The 13,047-nt window shown below is 31.7% G+C and overlaps 2 protein-coding genes across 2 annotated transcripts; one reads left to right on the forward strand and one right to left on the reverse strand.

Annotated features, from left to right (window-relative positions):
* The first annotated feature begins 8,210 nt into the window (after positions 1 to 8,210).
* On the forward strand, positions 8,211 to 8,912 carry LOC124922389 (protein RALF-like 34). Its single transcript, XM_047463123.1, has one exon. The coding sequence runs from the start codon at positions 8,249 to 8,251 to the stop codon at positions 8,642 to 8,644; it is 396 nt and encodes a 131-aa protein (XP_047319079.1). The 5' UTR covers positions 8,211 to 8,248; the 3' UTR covers positions 8,645 to 8,912.
* A 2,551-nt stretch (positions 8,913 to 11,463) lies between these two features.
* On the reverse strand, positions 11,464 to 12,682 carry LOC124937063 (zinc finger MYM-type protein 1-like). Its single transcript, XM_047477577.1, has 2 exons — positions 11,578 to 12,682; positions 11,464 to 11,468 (listed from the first exon to the last, which is right to left on the reverse strand). The coding sequence occupies exons 1-2, from the start codon at positions 12,680 to 12,682 to the stop codon at positions 11,464 to 11,466; spliced, it is 1,110 nt and encodes a 369-aa protein (XP_047333533.1).
* Between the last annotated feature and the right edge of the window lie 365 nt (positions 12,683 to 13,047).

Raw genomic sequence — 13,047 nt, forward strand, 5'->3', positions numbered from 1 at the left:
GAGGATTCCTACAAAGATGACCAAAAAATACAGAGAATCATAGTTTTATTGGCTTCACAACCTGATCAATGTCCATTATACAAAAATGAAGGCAATATCATCAAGTATAAAAACAGAATATGTGTGGGCAGTAAAGGAATCTAAGAGAAGAAATTCTAAATGTTCTGCATAACACAAGTTTAGGAGGTCACTCAGGCATACAGGCTACATATCAAAGGGTAAAAGGAAACTTTTTCTGGTCAGGACTTAAACGAGAAGTGCAAGAGCTAATTAAAAATTGTGATATTTGTCAACGTTTCAAAAAGGAAAGTTCTAAGAAAGCAGGACTATTACAACCATTACCAATTCCAGACACACCGTGGTTACACATATCCATGGACTTTATTGAAGGACTCCCAATATCAGACGGTTTTACAACATTGTTAGTTGTGGTAGATCGATTTACAAAATATGCTCATTTTATCAAACTAAAACATCCTTATACTGCAACACAAATTGCAAATTTATTTGTTGAAAACATTTATAGGTTACATGGGCTACCTCAAACTATTATGACAGATAGAGATCCTATATTTATCAGTCTTTTTTGGCAGGATTTGTTAAAGGTTATTGGCATCAAATCTCTATTAAGTACAGCATATCATCCAGAAACCGATGGACAAACTGAACGTGTAAATCAATGTTTAGAATCTTACCTGAGGTGTATGAGCGGCTACAAACCAAAACAATGGAGCAAATGGGTGGCTTTAGCAGAGTGGTGGTATAATACCACTTTCCACACGTCATTAAAACTAACACCATACCAGGCTTTGTACGGATTAGCTCCACTTCCACTGCCATTGGGAACAATGACCAAAACTTCAGTAGGAGCAGTAGAAGACTTCATGCTCGAAAGAACTCGAATATGCCAGATAATGAAGGACAATCTAACCATTGCCCAAAACCGGATGAAGCAGTATGCTGATCGGAATCGACAAGATCGACAATTTATAGTGGGAGATTGGGTTTTCCTAAAACTCCAGCCATACCGACAAACAACATCAGCTACACGAAGAAACATCAAACTATCTGCTAAGTTTTTTGGACCTTTTCTTGTTTTGGAAAAAATAGGGCAAGTAGCTTACAAGTTAAAATTACCTGAAAATTGCAGGATTCATCCGGTGTTCCATGTCTCCCTTCTTCGAGCTAAGATTGGACCACTTGAAGCTGTACAAACAACATTGCCGTTAGTTGGAGAAGATGGAGAAATTAAACTACAACCAGAAGATATATTAGAAAGGAGGATGATTAGACGCAGAGGCCATAGTGTTGCTCAAGCCCTAGTTCACTGGACACATACCCCTATAGAAGATTCGACATGGGAAGATTGGACGTTCTTCAGATCTCAATTTCCAGACTTTTGTGCACGATTTCCTGCAAGTAAGCCCCGTTCTACAAGGGGATCTTTAAGAGAAGGGGAATGTCGTGACCGTCCAGCAACTCTTCAGATCTTGGAGAATAACAAGGGAATCAACGATTTAGAAGCTGTAAATGACACCTGTTCAGAAACAGAAACGATCATTTAGAATTAATATTACTTAAAAGGCCAAAAGATAAATGGGCCTTTAAAGAAGCTAATTGGGCTCTTAATAATAATAATTCCTGTAATAATAATCAAAATATATTAGTATAAATAAAGGATAGAATGGCTGTAAAGGATATGACTTTGAACATTATACTTTTCATCTCTTCTAATATATCGTCTTCTTTCTTCATCTTTATTATCAAGATCTTCTTTACTTTCTGTCTTATTCTCTTCAACCCATTCTCATCTTACACAATTCTGGATATAAGATATTACATTCATTTACCCAAGAAAGCTGTTCAAGATCGTGATCAAACGGGTCACGACAAGGTGTTTGGAGGGCAGGAGGCATAGATGCCAAACAATTTTGAACCCTATCTATCGCCGTGGAAGCTGTTCCTAGGAAAGATTATGGTGATCGGGCCCGTTCCCGGCTCTGGAGGTGCTTTGGGTCTAGGAAACGAAGGGAATGAGCTCGGCTACTTTTCCTCCACACTTATTAATTTATCTTTGTGCTCAGCATAAAACCATAGAATATACTTCCCACCTTTTCTACAAATAAAAATGTTCAAGTGGATGAGATCGGCCGAGTGATCTCAAAAGAATCAATCCCTTCTTCTGGTCCTTCGTTCGTAAAGGAGAGCTTCCCGTAGGGTTTCTATCAGGGTGAAGTGATTCTGGCGGCTTCACCCTTATCTTATTGATGAATGCGAGTAAGAACAAATCCTGTGTCTTTAACGAATGCGTGGAATTTTGTCAATTAATACGTTTACTGAGACCGGTTAATACGTTTAGTGATGCTATTAGTAATTGTTGTGGCTGTGGAAGCGGGGCCACCGAAACTATTTGCATTGAGTGTCTATTAAAAGAGGAATGATTTTCTCTTTGGACTGCCTTGTCATCCTGAAATTCCTAGAATGCCTCTGCCATGGAAATGCTGTATGTAACCTCTAATTTTTTTTATTTGTTTGAGAAAGATGAATGACATAATCTTCTTTTACCTAGCAAGAAAGTTAACTCACCACATTACGGCAAGGCACTGGCCGTCCCACGGGTAAGGCTAGTCCCAGTTTTTGAATATATAATAATATTCTTAATTATATATTATATTCTTATTTTTTTAATATTAGATATATATTATATAATATATGTATATATAATTTTTTTTCCCTCTCACCCTTCCTTGTTATAATATATATTTTTTTATAACTTTACTTATATAACTTTTTTTTATCTCTTCTTGTGTTTTTATTTAATGGGGATATATATATATATTTTTTTAATTATAAAATATATAATTATTAATTTTTAAAAAATTAAATTAAAAAATTTAAATATATTTTTTACAAATTTATTATTGTGTTTTAAAGACTTTATTTTTATTGTGACTTAAGAATAATATTAGATTTGTAAAAGTATTTTGCTTAAGCTCAAATATCATGTAAAGCATTTTAAGTAAACAAGGACAACTATAAAAGAAAAATATAAAAACAATAAATATAAAATAGATGAGTGAGAAAAATGTTAATTTAATTAAAACATATTGATTTATTTATGAGATTGATATATTTAAATATAGTAATAAATAGTAAATTATAATATAGTTTTTCTTAATTATATATATATTATTATAATGCATTTTAAATTCATAATATAATATATTTTAACATTGAAAAAACTTATAATAGATTCCACAAAAGTTATAATAGATTTTTTTGGTTGCTTTCAAATATTAGGACATTGCAAATTTTGATTCATACATGACCGGCCAATTATGCAAGTAGCCCACCCATCTTTCCAAAAATATAAATATATTATGTTCTTATAATATTTGGTTTACTATACATTTTATTAGGGTAAGATTTATTAAATCACTAAATTAACTAAAAAAAGTAATTTTTAAAACAAATATCACGAATTAAGATTCTGACTTATAACTTTTTAAGTTTAAGTGTGGATTGACTTGAATACTGTTGCGTTATAAATTCTACACTTATAATAATCTCTACCATAGTTAATTATAATTTATTAAATTTGTATTTGGGTTTGAGTCTGACTAAGAGTTATTTAACTTTTATTATTTGAATGTTTATCATATAATATGTTATTATTAAGGGTTTAATTGAAAAGACATAATTTTAAGGAGATAAAGTGTGAGGCAAAAATTCGGTATTTCTTTTTCTTATTCATAGAGAATTCTGGTGGCAGTTAAAGTAAACGTAACTCATTTGAGTGAACCACTATAAATCTTCTTATGTTCTTTTATTTCTGCGTTTTTACAAAACATTTCAAGTTGATCAGATTTAGGGGATTCAAATCCTAACAACTGGTATTAGAGCTGCTAGGCTAGATCGGATCATTGGAAACGATGACAAGCGAGAACAGTATAGGACACGGGATTTGAAGATTTTATGGAACAAATTAATAATGATTGATGGTACATTTATTACTACTCATTTGAATGAATTCAATACAATTGCGAATCAATTACTATTTGTTGAGATTGATGTTGGGACGAAGTAGTGCCCTGATTTTGTTAGCATCTATACCAAATAACTAAGAACCTATAAAGGCAGAAATTAGTAACTCTGTTGGAACTTCTAAATTGAAATTTATTGAAGTTAGAGATCGTATTCTTGCTGAAAATGTTCGTAAAATTGATTATTGTAAAAAGTTCAAAGGTTCTACTCTGAATATTGAAAATAAGGACATAAGTAATTATGATAAAAATTTCAACCGAGGTAAGAGCATATCTATGTCGAGGAATATAAGGAGTCAGTCCAAGTCTGGATGGACATTTGATTACTGGAATTGTGGTAAGCGAGGTCACTTGAAGAGGAACTGCAAAGCACTAAAGAGAAATAGTGATGATAAAAATTATGTAACCAACACAGTTACATAAATTGTCACTGATACGTTACTTATGTCTGTTGATAGCCCAATAGATTCATGGGTTTTGGACTCGGGAGCATATTTCCACACCACTGCCCATAAAGAAGATGGAGAATTATGTGGCTAGAAACTGTGAGAAAATTTATCTCACAGATGACGAGCCACTGAATATTATTGGCATGGGGGACATCAAATTGAAGATGGCAAACGATTCTATTTGGAAGATTAATAAGATGAGACACATTTCAGGTTTAATGCGCAATCTGATTTCTGATACACAATTTGATGAAGAAGGTCACAATTTTAGTTGAAAATAGTGTGTGGAAGGTTACTAAAAGAGAAATTGTTGTTGCTCGAGGTCACAAAACTGTAACGTTATACACGACTTCAATATGTAGATAAACAATTATTGTTGTAGTTGATAACTCGAAGAACAGTGAACTATGACATTGTAGGTTGGGCCATATGAGCGAAAAATGGATGAAAATTCTTTTGAAGAATGGTCAGATTCTAGAACTAAAGTCTGTTGAACATCAGTTATGTGAAAACTGTAATTTTGGAAAATAGAAATGGGTTAGTTTCTTAAAGATTGAGAACGAGCTCGAGAAAGAAAGGCTAGAGTTAGTACACACTGATGTGTGGGGACCTACACATGTTTCTTCTATTGCCAGATCATACTACTACGTGACTTTTATAGATGATTCGACAAGAAAATTATGAGTTTACTTTATGAAGCACAAGTCTGAAGTATTTGTTATTTTTAAAAAGTGGAAGGCTTTGGTTGGAAATGAAACAAATCAGAAGGTTAAGTGTTTGAGATTCGATAACATATGTGAATACATTAATTCAAATTTCAGAGAGTTTTGTGTTGTGAATGCGATTAGTATGGTGAAGATTGTTCTCCGAACACCTCAAGAGAATTGAGTAGCTGAACGGATGAATCGAACATTGAATGAACGTGCTAAAAGCATGAGATTGCATGATGGACTGCCTATAATCTTCTAGGTAGAAGCTATCAACACTAATGCCTACTTGATAAAAAAAGGACCATTTATTCCTCTTAATTCAGAATTCTAGAAGAAGCCTCGAGCAATCAAAATGTAAACTTTTCTTATTTGAAAATGTTTGGTTGTTTATCATATGTTCATATTAATGAATGTGATAAGACCAAGCTTGATCCAAAGTTTAATAAATATTTTTTTATTGGTTATGGTGATATCAAGTTTGATTATCATTTCGGGGATAATCAAAATCGGAAGATCATTCGTATAAAAAATGTTATCTTCAATGAACAGGTTCTCTACAAAGATTGTGTTGGGAAGACACTAGATGGTTGATTTGAGAAAATTTTCTGCTGAATATATACCGACTTCTGAAAAAGACCAATGTGTTGTTGAAGATGAAATCATTGAGAACATGACCCCGAAGGCAAATCAATAAACACTAGTTATATAGTTGAGAAGATCGTCAAGAAATCGAAAATAAGTCAAGAGGTGGTCACCATCTTTGAATTATATCTTGTTGACAGATAGAGGCAAACATGAATACTACGAGGAAGTAATATAATTTGATGAATCAATTAAGTGGGAGTCTGCAATGAATGATGAGATAGACTTTTTGACGTTAAATTAGACTTGAGAGCTCACTAAGCTAACAAAGGGAAAAAAAACACTTCACAACAAATGGATCTTCAAGATTAAAGAAGAACATGACAAAACCATGAGGTATAATGCAATGTTGGTTGTGAAAGGATTTCAATAAAAGAAAGATATTTACTATAATGAGATCTTCTATCCAATGGTCAAATTGATGACAATCAGAATTATTTTGAGATTGGTTGTGAAATAAGACCTTCATCTTCAACAAATGAATGTCAAAACTGATTTTCTTAATGGTGATTTGGATGAAGAGATTAAATGCAACAACTACAAGACTTTGAAATCAAAGAAAAAGATGAGCTTGTGTGTAAGTTTTAGAAGAGTCTGTATGGTTTGAAACAGGCTCCAAGGCAATGGTTCAAGAAGTTCGATAGCTTCATAAATAGTAACAATTTTTTGAGGTGCGAAGCTTATCATTGCTACTATATCAAGATGTTTGATAAATCGTATATTATCCTGTTCCTCTACGTTAAGGACATGGTGATTGCTGAAGCAAACTTGTATGAAATTAACAATTTAAAGAAATAGTTGTCTAAAAAGTTTAGAATGAAGGATTTGGGTGCTGCAAAACAAATTCTTGGGATGAGAATTTTCAGGGATAAAGTAGTTCTCAAGTTTTCAAAAGAAGAATACGTGAATAAAGTTCTTAGCAGATTCAACTTGTACAATGCAAAACCAGTTACTACCCCATATCTAGTCACTTTAGACTATCTAAAAATCAGTCACCTTCAACAGAGGATGAGAAAAATTACATGGTTACCGTTCCGTATGCCACTGTCATTGGTTATATTATGTATGCGATAGTTTGCACAAGACCAGACATAACACATTTAATAGGAGTTTATTAATGAGCAACCCAGATAGAATACATTGAGAAGCAGTAAAGTAGATACTACGATACTTAAGAGGAAGTACGAGTCTCACTTTGTGTTTTCAAAAGTCTAATTTGGATTTGAAAAGATGGGTTGATACTGACAATGGTGGTAATGTTGATAGTAAAAAGAGCACATATGGTACATTTATACTCTAGGAGGTACTGAAATCAGTTGAGTTTCAAAATTATAGATGATTATTACTCTTTTTAGTTGTGAGACAGAGTATGTTGATGAGACAGAGGCTGCTAAAGAGACGATGTTGTTGCAACCATTTTTTGCGAGAATTGGATCAAAACTATGAGGAAAGTGTATTGCGATGCGACAGATGGTGTCATTCATTTGACAAAGAATCCAGTTTATCATGGCGAATCATATCATATTCAAGTTCATTATCATTTCATCCGATCTGCTTTAAAAAATGGAGTGTTAGCTCTTTAGAAGATTCTCGGGAGTGAGAATCCAGCTAATATGCTGACGAAAGATGTGACAAACAAGAAACTGAATTTGTGTGCAACTTCAGTTGGTCTTCTCCGTTAAGACACTAGATGGAAGCCACTATCGATCGAGAAATGATGAAGTTAGTCTAAAAGTGGGAGATTGTTGAGTTCTGAAGCCTACATTTATAATAAACTTTACAATAGTTAATTAGAGTTTATTGGTTTATATTTGAGTTTGAGCTTGGACCTGACCAATAGTTGTTTATGTTTTATTACCAATATTTATCTTATAAATATGTTATTATTAATTTTTTTTTTATTAAAAAGATAGAATTCTAGAGAAATAAAGTGTGAGGTAAAACCTTTTTATTTATTATTGTTATTTTCTTTATAGTGAAATTTGATAGCGCCTTTGAGTAAATCACTATTAATTTGTGTGTTTTTTTTATTTTTGTTTTACATTTTTATAAATCGTATCAAGGATGTTATATTTGAGATTCAAATCCTAACCCAAACTTTCAATATTTATAATATATAAAAGTAGTTGATTTGAAAAGAGAATTAATCCCGATAAAAGCGGCAGTGGGGTATTAAGAGACATGATGAAGAGTGAAGACAGTAGTCGACACTAGAAACCGCTTATTGAAGAAGAAGCCTTACAGCTGGTTATCCAATCATAACACGTGACATGCGTCCCCACACAACAGTTTCTGTGGTCACCCACACCCCTTCTTTTTCTTTCTACTTTATTATTATTATTATTATTACTCCATTCTTCTTCTTACTCTATCCCTCCTCCTTCCTCATCATCATCAATCAACAATGGCATCTTTCCTTCTGCTAAACATATCAACTATCGCCATCCTCTTACTCTCCGCTTTCCTCGTCAAATCTTCTAACAACATCGACTCCGGCATTAACCTCGTTACGGCGGAGGATACTCTACTAGATTGGCAATCTTCCGAATCTCTCTACGGCGGCGGTGAATCAGACGAAGGAGATAATGATGATGAGATTGAAGGAGGTTCAATCGGGCGTAGATCTTTGTTCTGGAAGGCAATGCAGTTCTATATATCGTATGGAGCTTTAGCCGCGAACCGGATCCCCTGTCCTGCCCGATCTGGTCGTTCTTACTACACTCATAACTGTTACAGAGCTCGTGGACCTGTACATCCTTACACCAGAGGCTGCTCCGCCATCACGCGCTGCCGGAGGTAATTCCTATTTATATATATCCTAATTAATCTGCATTTTGCTGCTGAAACTGGTTCAAGATAGTGCATTTATATCATTTGTATTTGTGAAGAATGCACAGGATGATGATGATGATGATCATCTTATATCATTCTTATGAATTGCCGTGTGTGTTTATTTTGGAAAATTGGAATTGATGCATTAATGAGACTCAGATTTAGTTTTTGAGTAGCTTAATTAAGCATTGTATTGTTATGAATTTCAATCAATATATGTTGTTATTTGTCAAGAATCCTATGAGAAACCATGAATTTGGAAAGGAGATAGCTAAGTGTGTAATGGTTTATCTGAAAAATCAAATAATTACTATTTTGATTAGTGAGAATAATGGGGGCTTAGCTTGATTTTGGGTTAAACCCTAGTAATCATTTTATTATTGTTGTTGTTGGGATAATCACAAAAAAATAATTATAATAAAAAAAAATGGACCAAAAAGGAAAAAGTTTTATTGAAACAGATTGTGCTGAAAGTTGCCTCTCTTATAAAAGAGGTTTTTCTTTTATTTAATGATAATATGATCTCATTTAATTTTATTTATTTATTTATTTTGTAAGATTGAAAGTTAAGCTAAACTATTCTTTTAAAGTCCTAACTTTCACTTCTAACTTGAGTCGTTTTAAGTTAAGAGTCTTCGCACAACCTTTAAGTCGTTTTAAGTCAGAGTCATTAATTATGACTTTCACTTTAACTTAAGTCGTTTTTAGGTGAAAATTGTAACATGTGATATTTGATCTTTTAAGTCGTTTTTAGGTGAAAATCGTAACATGTGATATTTGATCTTTTAATTGATAGTGAATTATGAATAATTTTTTACTTTATGATTGTAGATAAAATAATTACTCCAACAAGAAAAAAAAGCTTCACAAAATGGGTGGATTGGGAGTGTCTTATCCACGCATTTAGATTGATTATTGTGATAAATTTTCTCAATTTTATGTGTTTTTAAGTCTTAAACATCAACTAAGCAGAATCCTTTTTTATTTTTAAAGGATTGAAATACATAAATGTTTGAAAGTTAATAAACCTTCAATGTAGCTTATTTGATAGATGTTTTGGACTATTTGATAAAAATAAAGTTTCATGTTTAAAGATTTCAGGCTCAATTACATTTGGACACTAATTAATCATCCTTTTAGGAATAAAATGTGTAAACCCTAACTCGAATTGAGCAATTTAGGTTTATTATTGCCTAACTAGTATATAATTGTCAAAATATTTTTGAGTATATAGATGATCCATTAAAGACAAAACACACATCAAAAAGAGTTTACATAACCCACTTGCAACAAAATAAGAGATATTGAACATTTTATTGTAGACTATTATCCATTCTTCTTAAAAAAAAAATATTGTTGTCACATGTAAATTTTTTAAAATGGTTTAAAATATATATGTTTAGTGTAAGAGAGAAATGATTAGAGAATAGAATTTGAAAGAGGAAATGAGACTAATTTAAAAAAATTCTTTTCTTATATATATATATATATATTTTTTTTTTTTCACATGATGAAGTGATGATATGCTATTCATTATTCCAGTTTTTTCTCTCCTATCACTATTTTTATTTTAACATTTAAATCACTTAATTTATTTAAATTTTAAATAAAAAAAGATATTAACTTATCTGAAACAAATATTAAATAAATCTTTTTTTTTTATCAAATAATGTTTTTTTTTAGATAAATCTAAAATAATCCTAAAAGATATATGATAATATTTTTTTGAAAGAAAAAATCTAACATTATCCTATAATCTATGATATTTTCTTCATTAAAAATCACCCTTACCAGTTCATTAATTATAAGATCTAGAGTCCATTTATTTGGGTGCCAACGGTCCTTAAGGCATTCAAATTCGGTCCATTGGAGTTCTGAAGTTAGATATAAAATTAGGATGGACTAGCGTATTAATTCATAAAACTTGGCATAAACTTAAAATGGTATGAATTTATAAAAGATTAATATATTGAGAGTACATGTTGGCCATTTAAAATTTCCAAAACCTCTTTTGAAAATGTTTGGTGATATCCCGTTTAAGCTTAGAATTTGCTAGAAATTTTTAACCTTTAGTTTTTAAGCTCATTCTCAAAATTTAAAATCATTTTTAAAAGATTTTTTTATTTATTTTTCGCTTATATGGCCTAACCTATAATGACATAGCTCACTGTTTTTCAAGTCATCAAAAACATCAACAATTGTGTCTCTAAATGTTGACATCGTGTACAACATCCAGTTTTGTGACATCGAGCAACAACTTTTGCTCTTTTAACCACCTTCCACACAATGGCGAATCCAGGATTTTTTTTTACTGGGCTGATTTTAATTTTTTAGTAATTAAATTTATCAATAAATACCCCTAATAAAATAAAATAAATATAAAAAATAAATATAAAAGATCTAAGAAATGAACGAAATACCCGATTTAATAACAATTTTATATATATAAAAATTATCTCGTATTATTGAAAATGTAAAAATAAGACAAGAAAATATATAAAATTTAACAAACTTTTACATATTATTTAAGTTGCAACCTTCTATTTTTTATAGAATAAAATTCATCTATTATAGAATCTGAATCAATATCTTCAACAAGCTCTCGTTCAATATAAATTATCATAGTATCGGCTAAAAACTGTTCTTCCATCTTATTCCGTTGAATAGTTTTCACATGTTTCATTGCTGAAAATGATCTTTCTGTAGTGGCAGTAGAAACTGGTAAAGTCAAAACAAGTCGAATCAATCTATCAATCAAATTATAATTTGATGACTTATTTGTTTCAACTAATCTGCGACACAATTCAATGATGGAAGACATATTTTGAAAATTCTCTTTACGAGAAACATCAATTTTATAATGCTGGAGTTGGAATCTCAAATAATGCATTTCTTGTTCACTGGAGTCTCCTGGATAATACTTTTCAGCCAATTTGCAAATATCTTCACCTTTAAATGATTTAAAATTATCTTTAGGGTCCAAAGCAGAACTAAGTTTAAGGAGCTCTACTGCCTCATCACTAAATCTGGAATTCAACTCTTCTTGTAGAAAATCTATCACTGAATTGAAGATATTGAAATGATAGTGTTGTTGAATTGTCAACGAATCTTTTTGTTGACATGAACGTCTTGTTGCACTTTTGTATGAATCATTCAGATCCGGAATTTCAATGTCATGTTGTGTGCAAACCATTTGCACGTATTCTAGGAGATGATCAAATCCTTCTTCTCTAAAATTGAAAAGTAGTGCTTTAGTAGTTGATACTAGATCCATGGCATTTATAATATAAAGAGATTTGTTTTGCAAAGCTTGACAAAGCAGGTTTGTAATTCCCATAATTTTTTGCATCATATAAAGTGTGAAAACAAATTCAAAAGATCTCAAAGTTATCAAACAACCACATGCTTCTCCACGTAAAGAACTAGACGATCCTTCTTCCACAATACTTTCAAGAACATAAATAGTTGCACCAAACATATCAATTAAACTACAAATAGATTCAAAATGATAGCTCCATCGAGTTGATCCACTACGATGTAAATTACCAATTTGATTCATTCCTTTACCAGTATTCCGTTCACCCGAAGTAATCATACGATCAATTTCAATAGTTTGAGCAGAATGTAACTCAGAATGCCATTTGGAGGAACAACCAATAAGATTAATAATGGTGGATAGTTTTGAAAAAAATAGCCAAACAGAAATCTCTTTTGTAGAAGCTCCAACTAATGCTAATTGCAACCTATGAGCAAAACAATGTATATAATATGCATATGGACACTCTCGAAGAAATAGAGCTTGAAGTCCATTCCAAGCACCAGACATGTTACTAGCACCGTCGTACCCTTGCCCTCTCATATTGGTGACATTCAAATTATGTCGAGAAAGAACATCTGATATGCTCTTCTTTAATGTTGAAGCAGTAGTATTTGGAACATTAACAATATCAAAGAAACGCTCTCGTAAAATACCCAAACAATCAACAAATCTCAAAATAATTGACATCTGCTCTTTATTTGAAATATCTTTAACTTCATCAACTAAAATACAGAACTTCGCATCTCCAATTTCTTCACGGATTTTTTTCCTTACTTTATTTGCAAAAATATGCAAAATTTCTTTCTAAATAGTTGGTGAAGTATATGTTGCATTTCTTGGAGCTTTTTCTAATACTATATCACCAATATTAACATTCAATCGACCCATAAGTTTTATCATCTCTATAAAATTACCACGTTTTTTAGAAGATGAAGATTCATCATGACCTCTAAATGCACAAACTTGTAAACTAAGCCATCGAATACTCTCAATTGTCGTCTTAAGTTGTAATCGATTTTTCTGAACTTCATCTAAACTTTGGGCATTCAATA

The sequence above is a fragment of the Impatiens glandulifera genome, chromosome 1 (genome assembly GCF_907164915.1).
Source record: "Impatiens glandulifera chromosome 1, dImpGla2.1, whole genome shotgun sequence".
Taxonomy (NCBI): domain Eukaryota; kingdom Viridiplantae; phylum Streptophyta; class Magnoliopsida; order Ericales; family Balsaminaceae; genus Impatiens; species Impatiens glandulifera.